Source organism: Rhineura floridana, chromosome 16 (assembly GCF_030035675.1).
Source record: "Rhineura floridana isolate rRhiFlo1 chromosome 16, rRhiFlo1.hap2, whole genome shotgun sequence".
NCBI lineage: Eukaryota > Metazoa > Chordata > Lepidosauria > Squamata > Rhineuridae > Rhineura > Rhineura floridana.
Genome location: NC_084495.1, coordinates 16,277,984 through 16,300,355, shown reverse-complemented (window position 1 = coordinate 16,300,355; position 22,372 = coordinate 16,277,984). Strand labels below are relative to the sequence as shown.

The 22,372-nt window shown below is 42.9% G+C and overlaps 1 protein-coding gene across 7 annotated transcripts; it reads left to right on the top strand.

Moving 5' to 3' along the window:
* Nucleotides 1-4,883: 4,883 nt before the first annotated feature.
* Nucleotides 4,884-20,676, top strand: HMGN5 (high mobility group nucleosome binding domain 5). Of its 7 annotated transcripts, none has more exons than XM_061598621.1 (7): nt 4,884-5,221; nt 5,809-5,831; nt 7,429-7,458; nt 9,177-9,206; nt 11,487-11,537; nt 17,520-17,663; nt 19,981-20,676. In XM_061598621.1, exons 2-7 carry the CDS (start codon nt 5,817-5,819, stop codon nt 20,026-20,028), a joined length of 318 nt encoding a protein of 105 aa, XP_061454605.1. In that variant the 5' UTR covers nt 4,884-5,221; nt 5,809-5,816; the 3' UTR covers nt 20,029-20,676. The 7 variants fall into 7 exon arrangements, with proteins under 7 accessions (XP_061454605.1, XP_061454602.1, XP_061454606.1 ...); XM_061598618.1 differs by lacking the exon at nt 4,884-5,221 and adding an exon at nt 5,362-5,478; XM_061598622.1 differs by lacking the exon at nt 4,884-5,221 and adding an exon at nt 5,364-5,473.
* Nucleotides 20,677-22,372: the final 1,696 nt, after the last annotated feature.

Sequence of the window (22,372 nt, the reverse complement as noted above, 5' to 3'; positions counted from 1 at the left end):
GGTGGATGTGACTGATTGTCCAGCACAAGAGGAAAGCATCCATCATAAGCACAGTTTACTTTACCCAAAGGGGGGTAACCATGATGAAACTGCAGTGGGAGCTTTCTCTCTACCCTCACACCTCTGCACAGTCATTAACTTTCCTGCATGCCAAGGATACCCCACCTTCTTTCTCGCTCCCTTGAGCTTCCATCAGCCCATCCTGTGGCCTCTGCTTTACGCATATTAACAGAATATGGTGGTCGAATTTTCTTCCTGATGCATTAGTTTCCTACTTGCTAGGACACTGGGCAGGGACACCCTTGCACCTCTACTCTGTCACTTCTGGATTTTACCATCATGTCCTACTGCATGCACAGACCAGGTCTCAGGCCTCAGCCCTCGCTGCTCACCTCAGAGCATCTGCTGGAAGAACACAGCACTCAGCTGATCCTCTGGCCCGAGACAAGGAGCAGGATTCTTGTTTAGGCTGATGGGAGGTGAACAGGGCCTGCTAGGCTCCCTTGTGCCAGGCCACCTCAAACCAATCTTCCACTGTTTGCCTTGGGGACAAGAATCAGCTGAGCTTTGGGGAGGACCGTAATTTAATGGTAGAGCATTCCAGAAGGCGTGAGGTTCAACCCCTGGCACCCCCAGTTAAAAAGTACCTAATGGACCAGAGATGGGAGAAATGTCTTCCAAAGACCTTGTAGAGCTGCTACCAATTGTTGGGAGTAAAACACCAATGCATGTTACAAGTAACCTGAACCAGTTGGGAGAGGGGGGTGATAGACAAAAAGGCAACCTAGTCTCTCCTCTGCAGATTCCTCCTCTAAAATGCTTGTCTTTCAAGGCTTTCCTCTACTTCCACCCTTCTCTTCAAGTCTTTGTTCTCAGTTGTATTATTATTGTTATTATTATTATTTATACCCCACCTTATGGCCAAAAGGCCCTCAAGGTGGCTTACAAGAAAAACACAAATATAGAAATACATCAATAAAGCAATACAATTTACAAAAATTAAATAACGAATAACATTAACAAACAGCAATTACAACTTCCAGAGAAAAAAAACAGGGTGGTTTAGACGCCTGGAGCTGCAGAAACACCTTAGGCTGCCCCCAACAAAGCTGTGAGTTGGTTCTCTCTTTCCTTCTATGCTTGTAAAGTTAGTTAGTAATGGCTCCCTGAGAAGAAGCCACATGGCTGCTTCAGCTTCCTATCACTAACCAATTTCTACCACAAAAGCGTACAGCAAGGGAGAGGTTGCAGCTAATGGGAGGGGGTGTACCCATGCTCTCCTTTGTCAGGCTGGAGACCCACCTTGGGGGGGCGAATGTGGGGGTGAGAAGTATCTGCCCTTAGGTCGAAGGGTGCTTTCCAATTTGACCCACTAGGGATCAAGTAAGATCAGGGGTTGGAGAGAAGAGTTGTTCAGAAAGGGTTGGTGGGTCATCTATATAACTTGGGTCTTGCATGCTTCACATATAGTGACGGTCAAAGAACTGGTCACATCCACATCATACATTGAAAGCACACAGTGTCCCCCAAAGAATCCCAGGAGCTTTATTTGTTTGAGCTTATTTGTAACGGGTGCTAGGAACTGTAGCGGTGGGAGCGAGAAACTACCGTTCTCAGGATTTTGGGGAGGAAGCCATGACTGTTAATGTGGGATGTGTTTTCAGCATATGGTGTGAATGTGATCAAGATGAAGCCCTGGATCAATGCTCTCTTTCCCATGTGTTTTCATTGTATATTTAATATTTCTCCATTGAGGTCTGACTCTTTGTGACTTTTTTTTCAGAAAGCAAGGCAAGGATGCTAAGACTTAAAACTGGGACAAGTTGGTTAATTTAATTTTTACAGAGGGAGAAGATACAGATGCCCAGTAGAAAATACGTTGCGTCTGCATTTCTGTTCCCACACTGTGAGATTTAATTCCTTCTTCTGAAGACTAAGGGCACTACAATTCTGTACATACTTATCTGGGAGTCAGTCTTATGGAATTTCAGGATGGGCCCTGAAGATACAGCAACCCTTTGTCCAGAGCTCCCGTGATGGCTTCAGGGGCAGAGGTGGACCTGATTCAGCTCAGCCTGTTTTTATCTTCAAAGTTATGGGGATAGGAAGCTACTTTCTACCATGTCAAACTGTTTGTCTACCTAGTCCAGTACTGTGCACTCTGACTGGCTGCAGCTCTTCAGGGTCTCTGGCAGAGGAAGGATTTTCAAATCACTTGTTAGCATAGCAGCTAACAGACCTAGCTACAAATCAGAAAGTCCCTGGCCTGCCACGAATTCCCTAGGTAGCCATTAGTAAGCCATTCTCAGCTTGTCCTCACACCAGTCACGTGGGAGAAAATAATACTGATTTGTCTTACAGGGTTGTTGCAAGGATTACAACTGGTAATTCATGTGAAGCGCTTTGAACATTTTAAAGCACTATTATACAAAGTATTGTTGTTGTTGTTAACCCAACCTTTAAACTAGAGACGCTGAGATTGAACCTGGCCTTTTATGCACACAAAGGACGTGCTCTACCACTGAACTAAGGGCCCTTTCCCAAAGTTATTGAGAGTCCCTGAACCCAAATCAAGCCCCTGCAACGGCTTTCAACCCAAGCCCTGTTCAGCTCCCTGGGATGAACCTGGCAGCACCAAAGCATAAAACATAGCACTCTACTACAAAACAATACAACAGGTGTCCACTGTTCCTAGAAACAACTGAAGTCCTTTTTACTTTTCACAAGCTGTTTCAGCTGGATGAAAAACATTTTACGTCTATTGCCTTGGGTGTTTTGTTTGCTTTTAAATATATTTTGTTTTTATTGTATGACCGTAAATCCCCTTAAAATTTACATGAAAGGTGACTCATAAATTAATCATAGTAATCATCCACTGAACACATGCTGCTGTCTTATCCCGAGTCAGATTTTTGGCCCATCCAGTCTAGAGTTGTCTGTTTTTACTGCAGTGGCTCTCCAAGGTCTCAGGCAGAAGTCTTTCCTAGTTCTGTTACCCAGCATCCCTATATTGCCTGCCAATGAGCTACCAGGCTACATCCAAGGGGCTGGTTTTGGTGTATAAAGCCCTATACAGCTTGAGACCAGGATACCTGAAAGATCATCTTGCCCCTTATACACCCAATCGATCACTGTGCTCTGCAGGCGAGGGCTTCCTGCAGATACCATCTTATCAGGAGGTCTGTTCCACACAATACAGGAATTGGCACCTATACTACCCTTTGGAATTCCCTCCCGCTAAAACGTTAGACAGGCATTGCCTCTGTTGTCCTTTTAGTGCCTACTGAAGATCTTCCCCTTTCAACAAGCTTTTTAAGTAGAGACCATTATTCCAGTCTGCATTTGTATTGGAATTGTTTTAAGTTATGTTTTTAAGAAGTTTTTATTGTTTATTGCTTTTTGTTTGCCACCCTGGAACTCTGCAGGAGGAAGGGTGGGATATAAATTAAATTATTATTATTAATAAAAACAGTAACTGACAATAGCAGGGACTGAATCTAGGATCTTCTGTATTCAAGGCTCTCACACTACCATTGAACTGGGGAACAACACCACAATTCTACCATTGAACTGGGGATCAGCACCACTGAAGAAGCATGGAGTGAAGGACTAACAGCTTCTTATAATCAAGCACAAGGGCCCTCCACTGCCTGAGCTACTTAAAAAAACTCATTCCACAAACTGGGTACCCAAGTTTTGAACAAAATATGGTACCATATGGAAGAGCGCTCTAACCATGCTGAGCAGCACTCTGTTATTTTAAAGTGGCTTCCCATCAAAGGGAAAACACTGTTCATCCAATTTGTCCTCCTATGACCTCAGGCTTTAAAAAAGAAAAAGAAAAAAAGAAACCAGAAACAGGCCCCTTTCTCAAACAAAAAGCCCTCTGCCCTTAGCTTTCAGCCTTTTGGGGAAAACAGCATTATTCCTCAGGATAAGAAAAGGCATTCTCAACAGACTCAGAAATACTGCTCCCAAAATGCTCATTTCTGAAAATCAAAGTTGACAGCCCTGTTAGGCACATACATCACAGTCCTCAGCATATTCACATTTCAGTCTGAAATCATGCTTACACAGAAATAATGGGGTTGCCTCTTCCAAGTTAGTATGGTTAGCAAGTCAGATTCAGCTCCAAGAAAACATGGGAGTTAACAAAAAAAAAGCTGGACCTATTTTTTTTTTAAAAAAAACCAAGTTCTGTAACCTGACAGAATTTTCCTTGAAAGGCACCTGCAATCTTAAGCCTATTAACGTGGGAATGTGCATCATTAATTCTGTAGAGGTGCAATTAGGATGAGGCTAACAATAAAGGTAGAGGCAGCGTGGTGTAGTGGTTAGTGCTGGACTAGGACCTAGGAGACCAGGGTTCGAATCCCCACACAGCCATGAAGCTCACTGGGTGACCTTGGGCCAGTCACTGCCTCTCAGCCTCAGAGGAAGGCGATGGTAAACTCCCTCTGAATACCGCTAACCATGAAAACCCTATTCATAGGGTTGCCCGTAAGTCAGAATCGACTTGAAGGCAGTCCATTTTTTCAACAATAAAGGTGTTTCTTATTAGGACCGAGGTATATGCATATCTGTTTGTACCAACGGTAACTTTTTGTTTTTTTAAAAAATATGGAGAGGTGTTGTGGCTTGAGAACCACCTTTCGCCCGATTCCAAGGTCTACACAAATTCCTTTCCCCCTCCTCTATTTTTTTTAAAGCCCTGACAAAGGCAAACCAACTGCTGGGGGCTATGACCCCGGGCAATCGTCGCGCTGTTCTGGAGCAGGCCTTTGCCGCACAGAGCCACCCCACAAGCGGCTGCTTCTCTTCTCCCCCCCCCCTGCCGACTTGCACCCTTTCTCCCTCCCCCCCTCCCGCTTTGCAGAGGCAAGGAAGGTGCCTGAGCAGCCATGTTGCCGGTGCTCTGCTAAACAGTCTCGGCACATTCAGGCGCACCGCCAGCCTTGGCCAACTTTCAGGGAAACTTTTTAGGGCTGCTAGAAAGCATTTGCATTGCAGGGGCAGGGTCCCGCACAGGGACACCTGGCAAAACTCCCCCTCCCTCTCAAAGGGGCTCCATAGCACCTAACGGCGTTATTTGGGGGCTGTGCGAGTGCCCAAGCTGTCCCACGGCTGTCTTATTTTTAGAACAATATTAAGAAGAAGGGGCAGCAAAGGCTTGCAGAGGAAGGAACCACAACTACAGAGACTTCTACACTACGCCGTGAAGGTAACGCTATTCAGGAAGCGCGTTTAAGGGCCGCTCGCCCGCGCAGGCAGCGTAAAGACAGCAGCATAGACGTGCGTGCAGGGCTCTTCCCCCGTATGTGCGCGCGAGTGTCTTTCTCGCGCTAAGAGTCCAGCTCCGCCTCTCGTCCGAGCCCCACAACCACCACCTTCCCCTGTTCTTGCCCGGGTCTCCCATTGGCCAAGGAGTGGATCACTCACAGCCTGGACCCATCTCGCGCTCCCCATTCATGCAGTTTGGTTGAGTGTTGGTGTATTTTACTGTTTGCAATAAAGAGGGGGGAATATATATATATATATATATATATATATATGTATTTAAATTTCTTTTTTGGGGGGTTCCGTTTTTACCGCTGCAATTAAGTCTTGGTCTCTCATACAGTTTTACAAACAAACAAACAATTTTTTTTTTAGAAAAACCAAGCCTTTTCAAAAAAGGGGTTGTTTGTTTTGCGCGCGGTGCTTTTTTTAATTTGTTGGGAGGGGAGGGTGGCTGCATTTTCAATTATTTTTTTTTAAAAAAATACACATCTCTCTATTTCCCTCTTGTTTTCGCAATCAACTATTAAGGTTCAACTATGCCCAAAAGAAAGGTAAGGAAACAAATAAAATTATACGGGGGGTGGAGGAACGGAGGGAAGCGTAAGAAAACCCGTTTGCGGGAGGGAAGAAAAAGGGAAATGTATTGGTTTGCACGCGCGCGCGCCGGTGTGTGTTAAGGATTGTTTTCTAATGGATCGTTTTAATATGTCTATGCATGCCGTAAAGCGGCGCTGAAGCTTGAGGCGAATCGCGTAGAAAAAGGAGATGTGGATAAGCCGGGGACCAAACTGAGTTGAGTTTCGGGCGGTTTGTTTGGAAAACGAAGGCAGGTCGGTGGTGTCTCCATGCTGGATTACTAACAGCCATAGTGCTGCTGCTGCCCCTATGGAGATCGCAGGCAAAGGCACGGGAAGCCCTCTGTTTCTCTGTCCTTGTCGAAAAATGAAAATAAATCCAAACGCAACCTCTGTCGAGTTGCCTCCAGTGTAAGCCTGCATAATCATTTGAGGGGAGATCTCGGCGCAGTTTGGGCCGCTGCTTTGAAAGATTGGGGGGTCTCTTCTGCGTTTTGCCTTTTGTTCTTCCTCCCCCCCCGTCCTTCCTCCTACTTCTTGTCATACCAGATGGTTGTGCAATGGTGATTGGGAGCCATTAGGCGGCGCAGAGTTTTGAAAACTGCCCTTGCAGGCAAGAGAGGCTGCCCGGGATTTCCGACCGTGGCTGCTGAATGGAACTTAGGGAGGAGGGGTTGTCTTCCTCCCCCACCCCCCATTACTTTTCTGCAAATAAATAAACGGTTGGATGCAAAAAGGGGCTTAAACCATCTGCCGCTTCGTTATGAAGCCACCTGTATTTTGATTCGTCCGTGCAATTAAGGCAGAGATTTCATTTTATTTCGCGCGCGGGGGGGGGCGGCTAACCCAGTTTGCAAGGAGTTCACTCTTCCTGCGTATGTAAAGCCGAAGCCTCAGTTCTGCAACGGCGTTTAGTTTATCGCGGTTGCCTCCTCTCCGGAGCCCGCGTCTGCTGTGGGAAACGGGAATGCGTCCGTGTCCTTGCAAAAAGCTCATAATGACCTTGTTGCAGGTAATTTGGCGGGAATCTCCTTTTTTAAAACAAAACAAGTCTGGGACGCACTTGACGCGATGACGTACAAAGCAAATTGGCTTCCTGAAGCATTGTGGGAATTGTAGTCTGGGAATTTAAGGTGAGCTTAGAACAGTGAAGGCCTGACCTGCAGCAAAATTGCAGTTGTGAGGGGAAGGAGCAGCTCCATTCATTAATTTTCTGCATGCATCTCGCAACATCTGATACGGGCAGAAATTCCTCTGGCTTTTCTTTTTTTGCCCAAGCACGCAGTGAGGGATGGTAGGAAAGTCCTGCCTGCATAACTAAATGTCAGAATAAGAGGGGGAACGGTATCTGTGATCAGTTTGATCAATTTTGAGTTTTATTGTGTTCCTTTTTACCCCCGGTAACGCTCACACTGCATGCTGCTTTTGAACTCCATGCTCAAAATAGTGGCTGTCAGTTCCACGTTTAACAGGCCCTTCTAGTTTGGCAAATGTGATGAGTCTCAAAGCCTTCTGGTGTCCTTTTATGAAAATAAAAGAGAAGCAAATATCTTGTATTTTCTTTTCTCAATAGGCTGCAGCTGAAGGTGAGGTAAAGGAGGAGGTATGTTCTTAAATCCCATATTGTTCTAACAATGTAATTCTTATTCTCTCCACCCTCTAGTTTATATCTGTGCTAGTTCTCAGGGGGCCTGTGCCAAAACCTTGAGGCAGATGCATAATTTTCCTTTGCTGGTCTTGCACAGGGATGGGTTGGCATTGGACGGAATCCTCACACCAATGTCCTCAGCAACATTTAGCAGCCATGGAGTCTTAAGAGGAACAGGAGCGACCTATGACAGCCCACTGCTGTAACAGGATGCCGCCCTTTCTCAGGCCCCTTGCACGGCTCTTCAGCAATAAATAAATTAGAGAATCTGGCTTGGGGCTAGGGCAACATCTAGCAGGTCTGTGGCCACTGGGATATGTTGCAGAATATAAAGGATGCAGGCTAATACCACATCCATTCCCGTCCCAAGTGCGTTAACACTGCATACTGAAGTCTGCACTTTGTTGTATACCTGAAAACTGAGTTATGCCAGCAATATACTTTTACAGAGGAACCTGTTGTACCATGGTAATCTTGCATCATAACATTGGGGAAACGGCAACAACTTTAAAAATGGCAATCTCCCTTTTCCCCATTTTTTTCTCCATAGTGTTACAGATCGGCTTAGTTGATACATGAGAAACCATGGTTTCCTGCTATAAGGTGCAGGGATCCTAAGGCATGTATATGTCCCTCTCCTCTTCTGTGTCTGCAAGGAGGAGATTGAAAACTTTCACGTTCAACTTTAAATTAATCACAATTTCCTGTCATGTCTAAACTGTGTTGCTTGTTTAAATTGTGATTAGTGAGATCAAATCAGGATCAAATGGGGGTTGCTGACCCTAGTATGTTTCAAACCATAGTTTGAACACTGAGTTCAGATGTCACAGGGAACTGTGGTTTAAAATCAAAAGCATAAAGCAGTTACTCCTCACAGGTGTAGAGAAGAGTATGTGTAGACCCAAGGTTCGCTGTGGCTTGTTCTCTTACTGGGAAAAAATGGTTTCCCATTAGTTACATTAGTGAACTGGGCAAATGATTTATTTCACATGTCCGTATCCCAGTTCAGTAAACCATGTTTAACTGGACTGAGGTCTAGCATTGTATCCATGTGCACTCTCTTCCCTTCTCTTATGCACTGTAACACAAAAATTCTGAGTTTTGTTAAGATCCTGGTGTCATATCCTGATTTGTAGTCAGACTAAACCACAGTTTCCTGATTCAGACATAATGGGAAACTGTGGTTTAACAAACGACAACAGTTTAGCTTTCTGGCATGCAAGAGTGGGGAAGAAGGAATATACAATGTTCATTCTTGCTCCAGTAAACCATAGCTTATTGCACTGGTCTTCAGCTGGTGGGTTGGGATCCACTACTGGGTCCTGGCCTGATCCAAGGTGGGTCACAACAGCAGCTCACCCACCATGCAAATATATGAACAAACATTAAGAAATGGTTTCCTAAATGCATGTTTGGGTTAAAGTTGGCTCCTCGATCTGAAAAAATCTGACACTACTGGTACATTAGACTGAAATAATTACATGTGAACCAATCCGGTTTTAGCAATAATTCAATGCTATATTACAGATTTTGCACTGTGGTACAACCCTAACCTATGGATATGGAGTATGACAGCTTTAATTTTTTATTTCATATTTCTACGAATTTTGTGTTTAAGGGAGAAGGGAGCTGACTTTCCATTTTACTGACTTATTTTTTTTTCTTTTGTGCAGCCAAAGAGACGATCAGCTAGATTATCTGCTGTGAGTAGCCCTCCTATTACTTTTATTCTATGGCATATTTCCACAGTGTTACTGCTGATAAGTCTAGAGAGACTTCAAACTGCTTGGTAATGGCATCTGCCAAAGAGCCTTTCTCTGTACGATGTCTCATGAGAACAGAGGTAATGTAGTGGCTAAGAATACGAGCCATGAATCTGGAAATCTCTGGTTCAGATCTCATCCTAGCCATAAACTCAATTCATGGTCCTCAGGCAGCACCACGTTTCATAAAGGACAAAGTGCTGCTATTGAAAATGGTAGCCCTACATAGACATAGGAAGCTGCCTTATGTGAGTCAGACAGTTGGTCCATCTAGCTCAGTATTGTCTACACTGACTGGCAGCGGCTGTCCAGGGTTTCAGGCAGAGAATCTTTCCCAGCCCTACCTGGAGATGCCAGAGATTGAACCTGAGACCTTCTGCATGCAAAGCAGATGTTCTACCACTGAGCTATGGCCCCTATAGGACTTCACTCTCCCTCCATAGAGACTACTTCAACTTACGCTGTGCACTTCCTCACACCCTCAAGTGGCAATCAGTGCCATAGAACGGGAGCAAGAAAATGTAAAACAAACTTGCCAGGAGATTGTGTAAGTTGAGCTGCTTATTAACAATGTATTCATGCCCAAAAAACCTATCCTGTTTTTCCGTATCAGTTATAGTCACAGCGGCTAAGCACTGCAACAACAAGCAATAAAAAGAACAATTTAAAACAAACAAATAATATAAATGCCGGGTCGGCAAGACAGCAGTGAGCAAAAGGCAATCTGTCTTAAAAATACTTTGCAAAATAAAGCTATTTTCACTACCTGTCTAAAAGTGACTAGTGAAGGAACCTGTGTAGGGATTTGGTTCTATATTCTGGGGTTCACAGCCAAAACACTTTCTTTTGTGCCATTGCATCTCAGAATTGGAACAGAGGTGCTTAGACAGGTCACTGTTGTTATTTCTTCATGGACAGTAAAGTAAAATGTGGAGCAGTGTTGCTCAAAAACAACCTATAGACTAGCCTTCCCCAAACCTGGCGCTTTCCAGATGTTGCTGAAGTAGAACTTGCAGCATCCCTGGCCATTGGCTATGTGATTGGGACTGATGGGAATTATAGTCCAACTGATATGCTAGACAGAGCTGTAGTGTACATTTCTGAAACCCAAATGCTTCCACTGGTAAACCTTGATGCACTGAGACTTCAGAGCTAAGTCCAAGTTTTGATTATTGCCAACAAAATAACATACTTCTTCTGCACAAGACCCATTAAACACAACAGGACTTACAGAACAGAATGCACAAGTGCTCTTAGGTAACTGCCGTTCCTTACAGTAGGGTTGCCAACCTTTTTGGTACATGGGCACATTTGCAAACCACCATCCTGCAGTCAAGCACACACTGCAGCTTTTTCTGTTGGCCACAGTAGAATACTTCTTTCATGCCGAATTTCAGAAGTGGGGAGCATAGATGCCCACAAATGCTATGTTGGTGATCCCTACAGTAGGGCTTGAGTGGGAGGAGCCCCTTGTGGATGAGGTCCAGATCTATACATAATCTGCACATAAAACAACACCATGCTCTTCACCAAAATAAGCCAGAATTTGCACCATAAGAATAACAAAGCAACTGGATTCCAAGGCTTCCATTAATGATGCAAATTTGCATGCAACTTATTTTGCATAATTTATTCTGCTTCTGCTACTTAAAAAGGTAAAGGTGTCCCCGCACTTATAGTGCGAGTCGTTTCCGACTCTTAGGGTGACGTCTTGCGACGTTTACTAGGCAGACCGTATATATGGGGTGGGATTGCCAGTTCCTTCCGCAGCCTTTCTTTACCCCCCAGCATATGCCAGGTACTCATTTTACCGACCACGGATGGATGGAAGGCTGAGTGGACCTCAACCCCTTTTACCGGAGATTTGACTTCCTCCTTCCTTTGGAATCGAACTCCGGCCGTGAGCAGAGCTTCAACTGCGTTACCGCCGCTTACCACTCTGTGCCACGGAGGATCTTTCTGCTACTTAAAGGAGGGGCAAAAAAGGTTGCTGACCACTGGGAAAAAATCTTCACAGACCCGTCACTGGCTTCTGAGATTTCACTGTATAAAAGCCACATATTTGAAGCCTATCATCACAACCACAAGAGCAAGAAACTTTGGGTTTTTTTAAAAAAAGTGAAAGCAACAGGCTTTTTGAGCTGATTAGAGCAACCTGAAGGGTTAGGACTGCTGGATTCCTTTTATGATATAATGTGCATCTGCATTTTTCTCTTGCAGAAACCTGCTCCACCTAAACCAGAGCCAAAGCCCAAAAAGGCAGCATCTAAGGTAAATAGTAAAAAAAAAAAAGCGGGGGGGGGGCTTTTTTAAAAAAGCTAGAATAACTGTAACCTATCAGTGTGCTTTCTTGTCCATACAACTGCTTGTGCTTTTCCAGAAAAATAGTTCTGGTGAAGGTTCAAAACGTCAGCATTTACTTAAAACATCCATAGGTCTTTTGTTCTCAACTCCAGTTGAAATAAAGCCTGACTGTGTGATCCTGTGTTTGCCCATTTGGAAGACAGATCCACAGATTTCAATGGAATGTAACTCCCTATTCAGTACATATGCAAAGGTAGTCAACATGGTGCCCTCCAGATGTTGTTGGACTCAAAAGTTCATCAGTCCCTGCTAGCCTGGCTACAGGTAAGGGATGATGAGAGTTGTAAGCCAAGAGCATCTGAAGGATACCATGTTGTGTTCTCCTTGAGTATAGGACTGTAACCTGTTGCCCTTTCTCCACCAGCCCACTAACTTGCCTACATGCAATTCCTTGTTGCCTATGGCAGCCGAGCAAGTGCTTAAATACAGGTCTGGCTCAAACTGTTCTTTGGATAGTTCCACTACTCCAGAAGGTGCTGTTGGGTGCAGTGGCACAGCCACCTTTTTTCTTAATGGTTATGAACGCACCATGATTTTGGGGATTTAGCTTCAGTCTAGTACTAGGTTTCCTGTTTTGCTTGCTGAGGGGCATTTTGGGGGACTGCAGATTTCAGCTAGCAAAGCTGCTGAATTCACACCCTGGATTTCCTGTAAATAATACGCCTGAATTCATTTTAATGTTCAGTCCAAACTGCCAAACATCTAAATTTATGTTGTCCAGTTAACTGAACTGCAAAGTTAATGTGCAGCTCCATGGGGAGGCAACAGTGGAAGAGATCTATTGCCTTCATGCCCTGCTTGAGAGTGTCCCAGAAGCATCTTGGCTGGCCAGTATTGGGAAACAAGATGCTAGACTTGATAGACCCCCTTGGTCTGATTCAGCAGGGTTCTTCTTGGACTCTTTATAAAGCAAGGCTGGAGAACCTGTGGCTCTTCAGGTGATGTCAGACTTCAACTCCCATCAGCCACAGATAACATTGCCAATGAACAGGGATGATAGGAGTTGTAGTCCAGTGATATCTGGAGGGGGACAGATTTCCCACCCCTGCTATAAAGGTGTTGATAAATGTGTGGTTGACAGGCTATCAGTAGCAATTAACTCTGATAGCTGAGAATGCCATTGTCACAATCGCTTCTGATTGCCTTTGTCATCGTTTGTGGAGTGCAGGTTGCCTTTGTTTGGTAACCTGCATGCGATGAAACAAGAGGGCCAATGACTACAGCACAAGTGGCATAAATCCCAGTCTGAACCTAACCAAACATGGGTGAGAGTGCATTACTTCACCGTCACCAATGTGTCCACAGACAGCCATCGGGCAGAGTGTTTTTGAGTCGGTGAATGGGCTTTTGTCATCGTGCCGGGACAGAGTTTCTCTGACACCCTTGGAAATCTGCTGTGACAATTTTGTGTGGTACTTTAGGAATATATTTGCTCAGAACTGGATACCACAGTTGTAGCAAGTCCAATGGAGGTGTCCAGATCACTATTCCATGTATGCTGGATCACTTTAGACTATTGGGGTCTCAGGATGTTAACAGGATGCTTACAGGGATTTGGTTGACCACCTGCCGTGTTGACTCTTGACCATCTTGGCTCCTTAGAGATAGCCAAAGCTGATTAGGTGGGTCCAGGGAGTGATTAATGCTTCATTAGGGGAGGGGGAGGTACTGTCTACCTTGAAGAAAGTGGTGGTGTCTCCCCTCCTTAAGGGAACTTCCTTGGACCCATAAGTGCTTAACAATTAGCACCCGCTGGCAAATATCCTCTTTTTAAACAAGATGCTCAAGACGGTGATGTGATCCAGCTTCAGACATTTTTGCAGGAAAATTACTGTCTGGACCCACTTCAGTCTGGTTTCAGGCCAGGTCATGGCACTGAAACTCCCTGTGTGCCATACTCTGGAAATTTGCAGATTGGGTTATTGCAGTGCACTCTGTATGGGGCAGCCCTTGAACATAACTCAAACTTCAACTTCAGATTACTGGCTAGGGTTCCAACTCACATAACTTCTGTTGTAAAACCAGCTGTGCTCGTTGCCAGTTTTTCCCCAGGCCTGATTCAAAGTGCTCATGTTAGCATTTAAAGCCCTAAACTACTTAGGCCCTAAATATGTGAAAGGCCACCTCCCTCCCTGCAGACCCCGTTGGGTGTTAAGATCAGCAGAGGGAGTCCTCTTGGTAATTCCACCATCCTCAGAAGTGTGGGGAATGGAGGCTTGGGAGAGGACTTTCTCTGTGGCAGCCCCTAAGCTGTGGAATTCCCTCCCCACAGAAGTATGTCTGTCACCTTCACTGTATCGCTTCTGCCGTATGCTGAAGACACACCTCTTCACCCAGGTGCATGGATCCTCTTCGGACTCTAAATTTAAGTGGTTTTAATATTTGATTTTTATATTGTTGTAGTCTGCCCTGGAATCTTTTGGTGAAAGGCGTGTAGGAAATCCAATTAATTATAATAATTTAAAAAATGGGAATTCCATATTAAGAGGCAGTCTCAGTACCACTTGCTGGAGGTCAAACAAGGGATGGCCATCATATTCTTGTCTAGTCTGTTGGTGACCCCCTTGGTCCACCACTACCGTGGACATCTGACCGGTCAGTGTGGGATGCAGGATTCTGAACAAGATGGACTTTGGATCTAATTGGGGACCTTAAGTTCTTATTATTTATTAAATTTATATCCTGCCCTTCTTCTCAACATTCTGAAAGTCACCTGTTGAAAACCCGTGCTATAAAGCAGTGGCTTTACACTTCTTCAGGGAACCCTCTCTATATCAGTTTGCCTACAGAGGAATGCTAGTACATTTGGCATGAAACTTCCTGTACTTTACAGAGGACCTTCTGTACATTATTTTAGAACCCACCTCAGTCTGTGTGCTAAGTTGCCCCTAGAATGCATCCAAAACTCCCTTTGACATTACAATGGGCAAGTTTGTTGTTGACCTCCTTAAGTTTTTTGGAACAAGGTTCCAAAACCACACTATAGTGCAAGGCTAGGAGGAAAAACGGATTCCCAGGTATCAGCCTTGAGTAAAACAGGGAAATGCTAAAATATATTATTGTATTTGAGTCCCACCCATCCTGCAAGGTATACATGGTGGTTCTGTGTTTTATCCTCACAACAAACCTCTTGAGTAGGTTAGGCCAAGAATAACAGGCTCAAGGTCATCCAGTAAGTTTCATGGGAACAATAGCCTTCCTCTAACCCCTACATCATTCTGGCTTCTGGGATTTGAAGATTTATAGAGAATGCACACTTGGGTAACCCTGTATTATCAGGACATGAAATTCAGATCTGATTTGTGCTATTTATCCTTACATAATTCTTGAGTTGTGCTTTGATTTGTTCACATGTTCAAGAACTAACCAGTAGCAGAGATGAGGCAGAAAGAGTCTCTGATAAATAGCCACAACATTATCCTAGCTTGAAACCTAATACACCATGGAATTTTCCATAATTCCCCTAACCCCAAATAACATTTTCCTTTATTCTCCAATCAGCATGTCTTGGGATACTGGTCTAGAAGAGTTACCAGATCCTTACCAACCTTGGAGGATTGTGCCAAGGCTGTTGAAGCAAGAAGCTTGGTGCTTAATTTTTAACACTTGACATACTGGAAAACTCAGTGGGCAGGACAGTCACTTTGCAGGCAATCTGCCAGTAAATGTCCTAGCAAGATTGTGAGCTGGGGGTGGTTACAGGGCAGGGGCAGCAAATGTTAATGGTGTTGGGGTTAGATTGTTGTGGGTTAGTTGGGAAAGATCAGAGTTCAAGTCTCCATTTGGCCATAACACTGACTGGGTGGCCCCACTGGTTACATCACAAAGTTGTTGTGAGGATAAAATGGGGTAGTCCACATTTATGTATGCTACTGTGAGCTTGTTAGAAGAAGAATGGTGTTTGTGTGTGTACAAATGCGATTAATAATAACACAGAGAAGGGAAAGTGGTGTATGGTTATACTTATTAGACATCTAAATTATAGATGTTGGATGCCAATATTATACAGAGTATGAATCCCTGGGTAGCATCTATTGTGCTAGTAAGGAAGAAAGATGGACAGTTACAATTTTGTGTGCCCTATAGAAAACTCAGTGGGGTAACAGCAAAGCAGGGCTGTGGAGTCAGTATACCAAACCTTTGGCTCGGATTCCTCTATTTTTCTACTCTCAGACTCCAACTCCACCCAAAATTGCTTACGACTCCGACTCCACAGCCCTGTTACCATATATTGTTATAATGTTAAAAGTTTTTATTTTGAAGTCGGAGTCGGTACATTTCTACCGACTCCACCCAAAATTGCTTCCGACTCCAGCCCTGCAGCAAAGGATGCATATCTTACCAAGGTTGGGGAAGACATTGACTGTTATGAATGCCTCTGCTTGGTTCTCCCCATTAGATCTTGCCAGTAGTTAATTGGCAAATAAAAGATGACAAGACCCCTTTCACTACATTTAAGGCACTTCCAGGTTAAATATAAATTTATTGAAAACAGCGGTTCCCCAACTTTTTCCCCCATGGATCACTTGAAAATTGCTGATGGTCTTGATTGGACCACAGTGATTTTTCTGCCTGCTGTAACAGTTGTAATATTCTGTGCTAGATGCTGTATGATCTTTAATTGTATTTTTATTGCTTATTTTATTTCTTACATTATATTTATTGTATTACAATTTGCATTCCATAGAATTCAAAGAGTAAGTAACACAATAAAATGCATTATAAAAAATAAAAGCAATAAAAATACAGTTACAAATCAGTGTGAATATTTAATGTGGATATGCCACAGACCACCTGAGTGAAGCTTGGGAACCTCTAATTTAAAGCCATGGATTGTTTCAAACAATGTTCACCACAAGAGAGAATATATCCAAGAAGCTCAACCTAAATGTGCCTCAAAATAACCAAATGTCTAAGCATTACAAGAGCAAGAGAGCCAGTTAAAGACAAACCAAAAGTACTATCTGATTGAATCAGGTTCATTATAATTACTTTCAATTAAATACCACCTTATCAAGGAACAGCAATAGACTTACATACTTTGTTCTGATTTTCCCTGGCTGCTGTCTTGTAGATCATATCTTTATCCAAATGGGATGGTAAACAGCAACTCTTATAAATGTATTAACCCAGTGACACTGCTGAAGAAGGCCTGAAGGCAATTTTCCAGGATTTCTGCATAGAGGGCAGATTAGGATTGTGGTACATTTAGTTCTAAAATGTCTTGATTATACACACACACACACAGTTGTTAATCTAGCAGGTTTTCATTGCATTTGCCATCTAAATATGCCGATGACATTGTACGAAAGCATGAGTAAAAGCTTTCCTTGATGGGCGTTGTGTAAATTCTTGAAAGTACTTTAGCTGTACATGTTCGTTTTAGAACATAGCAGCAGTGAAGTTGGGCTACAGGCTGTTTTTCAAATATGCCAGATTTTTGCAGAAGGGAGCTTTTTAAAAACAAACAAAAACAAACGCTATCTGAAGTCTGAAGTGGTACAGTCTATTTTACCACCTCAGAATCCTACCACTTCGTTTTGCTGTCCAGATAGACCAGGACCAAGTGACTTACGTAAAGCATATGGGGGGCAGGATTTTTTTAGAGTATGAAAAATATATTGACCTTTTCTTTTTAATGCTGTGTGTGAACATGGATGGTACTTAACACATGTTCTAAGGGGAAATTAATTGTTATCCCATCAACAGTGAGGTTTTTTTCTTTTAATTTTACACTTTACATAGTAGTAATAAAGACAGAACTCTCTTCCAGTATGGAGTTGATGCTTTTAGATATTTTTATTGGAGGCTTAGAATCCAGGTCATTGAAAATTGATAGTAAAATACAAACTTACTATTCCATTTTTCTAAATACGATTCCTCTAACAGAAAGAAAAAGGAGCAAATGATAAAAAAGAGGACAAAAAGGTAGCAGCAAAAGGGAAGAAGGGAGCCAAAGGAAAAGATGAAACTAAACAAGAAGATGCTAAAGAAGAAAACCACTCTGAGAATGGAGATACCAAAACTAACGAGGTAGTAAAAATCCTGAAGTTCTGAGAACCCATTCCAAAAGGATGTAGTACAGCTAGTTTGGCACTCTGGCCTACAAAATTTTGATTGGTATACAACTGTTTATTAGTCCTCATTCACCCAAGGTCTCTGGCACGTTGTTCTTGCTGCTTCTGTGCCACCTTAAAGCACAAAAAGAGAGGATGGCCGCTCTTTCCGGTCCCCTGCACATGCAAGAAGACTAGGGAGCGTGGGGTGGACTATGAGCACTGCTTTTTCTGCTGGCAAGCATTTCCTGCTCCCCTCTGAATTCTTTGCAGTGTGCAGAGAAGTTGGGGAATGGGGTGGATCTCACATCATGTTGGAATTGGGCAAGTGGTCGTCAGGAAGAGATTTGTGGTTGCCAGTGCCCACATTTTTTAAAAGCCTATGCATATGGAAAGGTAGGTAGCATGTCAAGTAGAAGGGTTTTAGCCTTGCCTTCTCTCTAAATTACTAGCTTTCCACCTGTAAAGTGATTGATGTGGGTGGGCATTAAAACATGCAGTCTTCCACCTGCATTTTGAAAGGCTGTAGCACATGGGGTCATGCCCCCCCCCGAGTGGGATCTGAATTATCTCTGTGTGTAGTGACTTTAACTTCTTAGTCTGTTTTATAGTTGCAGGCTTAGAAGAAGAAAGCAACCATCGGAAGGGAAGGGTGGCCGCTGGCCTTTGTTTTATGTAATTGGAAGGGGGATTTTCTTTGGGAAGAAATAGGAATAAGGCCTAAGCTATTCATAGTTGGAACAGCCTTTCTCTGTTTTATTTTATTTATTTATAAATATATTTGTACAGCGCTATTTTGTTTAAAAACATCAAAGCGGTTTACAACTTTAAAACTATAATAAAAATATTTAAAATACATTAAAACAAAGGTTAACTATTGCAAAAAGACATCTTAATTGCCTGCATAAGTTTGGTGGAATAGGCATATATGGAAATACAAGTGGGATCTGCTGCAAAATGTTGCAGCTTATTCACACCCCTTAGGGAAGTGCTCCTGTTCAGGGCTCTAGACAGCTTGGAATTGAAAGCCTGTCAGCACTGGTCAGGCATCTCCAGGTGTGAGAGGGAGAAGCAAACTTCAAGAAGGATGAAAGAACATAGGACACACATTGTGGGTGCATTGTGCTTTTGCTATTCTTTTTGGATGGGAATTTGTACAGGTGGGGTGGCTAATTTTTTTTTTTTTTTTTGCCTGAGGAACATATTGGCAGTTCGTCAATCCTCCAAGGGCTGCATGCCAGCAGTGTGTGAAACCACCACATGGTCTCATACATGCACACACACTTGACATACTTGCACATACCACACACATAGACCACATATTCACTACATGTACAGTTCACACACACCATCTCTGCTTCCAAGTCATACCCCTGTTGTCAGTAATGGCAGAGCTGGGTGACTTGCAGTGGTTTCTGCCAGGGTGCCTTGCAAACTGCCTCTGTTGTAGCTGTAGGGGCTTTACGTCAGTCCATCTATTACAATCAACAGACCAAAAATAAAAGTACACAGAATCTCAAAACAATAGGTTCAAAAGTGTGACATAATAACAATTATATAGGAGTACAGTAATCTTGGGTTGGTCCCTGGAGATGGTCCTTCCACTATCAGATGGTGAGTTGTCCTGACTGCTACTGATAGATACTTAGCCACTATCAATGACACTTTTGGGGGTTTTATGTTTCAACTGATAGTTAACATAAGATTGAACTGCCCTCCCTGGTAATCTGGTCAGTAAAAGGCCAATTGTATGCTGCTGAACTCCAGCATAGAAATTGCAAAACAGAAGGACATGTTCTATAGACTCTACCTCCTGATTCTTACAGGGGCCACATTTTCAGTGGCAGCACTGAGCAGGATGCTGTTATTGATAGGTGCTTGGAGTGTTCCAATACAAGAAGGAGTAGTCCGCTGTGCTATGATGTTTCGCCAGCACTCTGGAAACTTCCTGTTTCTGAAGTGCTCTGCTCAGCTCTCAGTGGTGGAAGCTTGCCCACTGACATGGCTGCTGTTAAACTTGTCGGGGCAGTAAAGTAAAGCGTGTCAAAATGGCTTGGTGGGCTGGGTCTGGTCCACAGGTCCACCACTGGTGTACATAATTCATTATCATTGGAAGGGAAACAACATTCTATGAGACAGAAAAGAACTGAGCTCTGGTACATTCAGAACATTCTGTGAACTAGCTTTTGGTGCCTTTTTTTTAAAAGGAAAAATAGGAGCAAGAATCCCTCCCATAAAAGGATTATTCTACTATAAAGAAGTAATTTCTGTTTTGTTTTTTCAAATACTGACAGGCACCAGATGCTGAAGTATCCGACGACAAGGAAGCCAAGTCCGAGTAACAGATTTAGCCTTCTTCATTTCCATCATTTGGTATACGTACCTCCATACTGTATTGTTAAGAGAGGAATATTTTTATCAACTATTTTATAAATGCAGGTTTTTTTAGCATGGATTTAATTATGGAACATCTTCATCTCAGTTACTTGGGACTTAAACCAACAGAAAAACCAACAAAAAAATCATTGTTTTTAAAATTTTGTGATTGTCATAGTTTGTATGGTACCTGGAAAGAATCAGTGGTGGTAGCTATTGACTTCTGTCAGTATATAATCCCTTTGTGTGTAAGTCATACAAGACTTCAGATTTTAATTTCACCCTTGTTACATGTTGTATGGTTTCTTAACGTGGGGAGGTCTAAAAAAAATAACCACAAAATAATTGCGTGAGACATTCCGGTGGTTCTGTGGGTTGCTTTTATAAAGAAGGTGAGATATTTTCATGAAAAATCCTAAGAAGCTGGAGATCTTGTTGTATCCCAAATGTAGTTTTATTTTGTCACATTTTGGAGAATAATAATAATAAAAAAGCGTAATCATGTTTTTAAATGAAATACAAAAAATTCTTTTTAAAAAAGGCAGGTTGACGGAATATACCCACTGTTAGGAATTTTGCTGGATTTATCTTAATAAAAAAAAGACTCCTCGAAAGATGCACTGTGGTTTGTTTATGTCGTAACAATATATTTACGCAGCTAGTGTGCTTACCTCCCCTTCAGTGTATTCCTAGGAAAGGTGAGCCCCTGTCCTTTTTGGAGACCCGGCGAGGTTGGCCTTTACACCCTGTTCCCTTTTCTGTCACCTTCTTTAGGAGAGAAGTCTGGGATCATGCCATACTATTACGCTTCTGTTACTTCCCACTAAGCCCTGTTTGAGAATGCCCCACTGTCCACAAGTCATCTGGGTATCAACTTGCACCATTCTTGTCCTGGCCCTGAATTCCAGAAGTAGTACAAACTCTCCTAAAAGTGGCATGACAAAACAACACTTTTTTTCTAAAATGCTCAGGGGAGAACACAGGTCAGCTTTGGGGGGAATGGAAAAGGCGGTTGGCATAATCTCATTCTGTGCCCATATGAAGATAGTGTTAAGTGATATGGTAGTAGAAGCTGTTTCAGGGTTTAAAATGAGAATTCCCAAGCCAGATTTTTAAGTGCTGTCAAATAGGTTTAGCATTAGTTTTTATGGTGACTTACAACTATCTATCTGGCCCAAGCCATGTTTTCTCTCCATTATGCAAGGAAGATCTGTTTGGAGCTTCTGACATCATTTGTATAGCTCCAATATTTTCTCTCCCTCCCTCCCCCCCCTTTGAACCTTGGGAACAATAGTTTTGTGAGATGGCTATGTTTCCCAAGAGTGTATTCTTCACCTATAAAACTGCAATCCCGTAATTCCTTGTGGAGAAGCATGTTCGTTAAACTGGTTTCACCCTTTTTTAAGTCTGCTATAAGTGGACCTTTAGAAGCTGGTATTGTACTGTGATCAGCTGAATGTGGTACAGATCATTTCTCTCAATATCAGATCTGTGTTGGTAAAGTGGGAATAAATAACAATCTAGTCATAGCATTGAGAAGATCAATCAATACTTGCCAGTAACGGGAAACTGCTAAAGAAACATAAATAATGGAATTGTCTGTACAGAACTTCAAAGTATTTCTCACATTTTAAAAAGTGTAGAGTAAATCAAGATCTATCTCAGTAGGTGTACTCTGAATTTTATTATAAATAGGGCTGTGTAATCCTTTCTGCTAAACAAAAAGTATGTCCTAAGCTATATTCTGCAGTGTGCAGAACTGACAGTTGCACAGAATTTCTTTTTGCATAATTCTGCTAGTCTTGAGAAGGAGCAAAGAACTTCACCGCTACAGATCAGTACTTGGCTCAATTTATCTGGCAATGCTTTCAAGCTTGTCTTTGAAGTTCTTTAAGGGCTAGGAACCTTTACCTCACAACACTGGATTTTCTGTTCAAATCCCAAATTATTAGTACCATTAATAGCTTGTATAACTCACCTAATCTAAAATAACTCTAGGCAGTTATTGTGTTGGGTGGGGTGATTGTAGAACACACCCAGCCCTGCCACTGAGCTTTTGGAGCCAATATAAACCATATATAGTATAGTAGCTGAAAACCTACAGCAATTGTTTCTGAACTACTCTGGGGCACCCTAAAGTCCTGTGAAAGTTTAATTGGGGCTTCTCAGTGAGAAGATTGGTAATAATAGATAAGCACAATCTATTAGAAAGATAGTTGGTCTTCCATTATTGATCTTCCTTCTTGCACAACTTCAGTGGATAATAGGATCTGTTCATATGAAGTGATGCTGAGGCCTAGTAGACCAGGC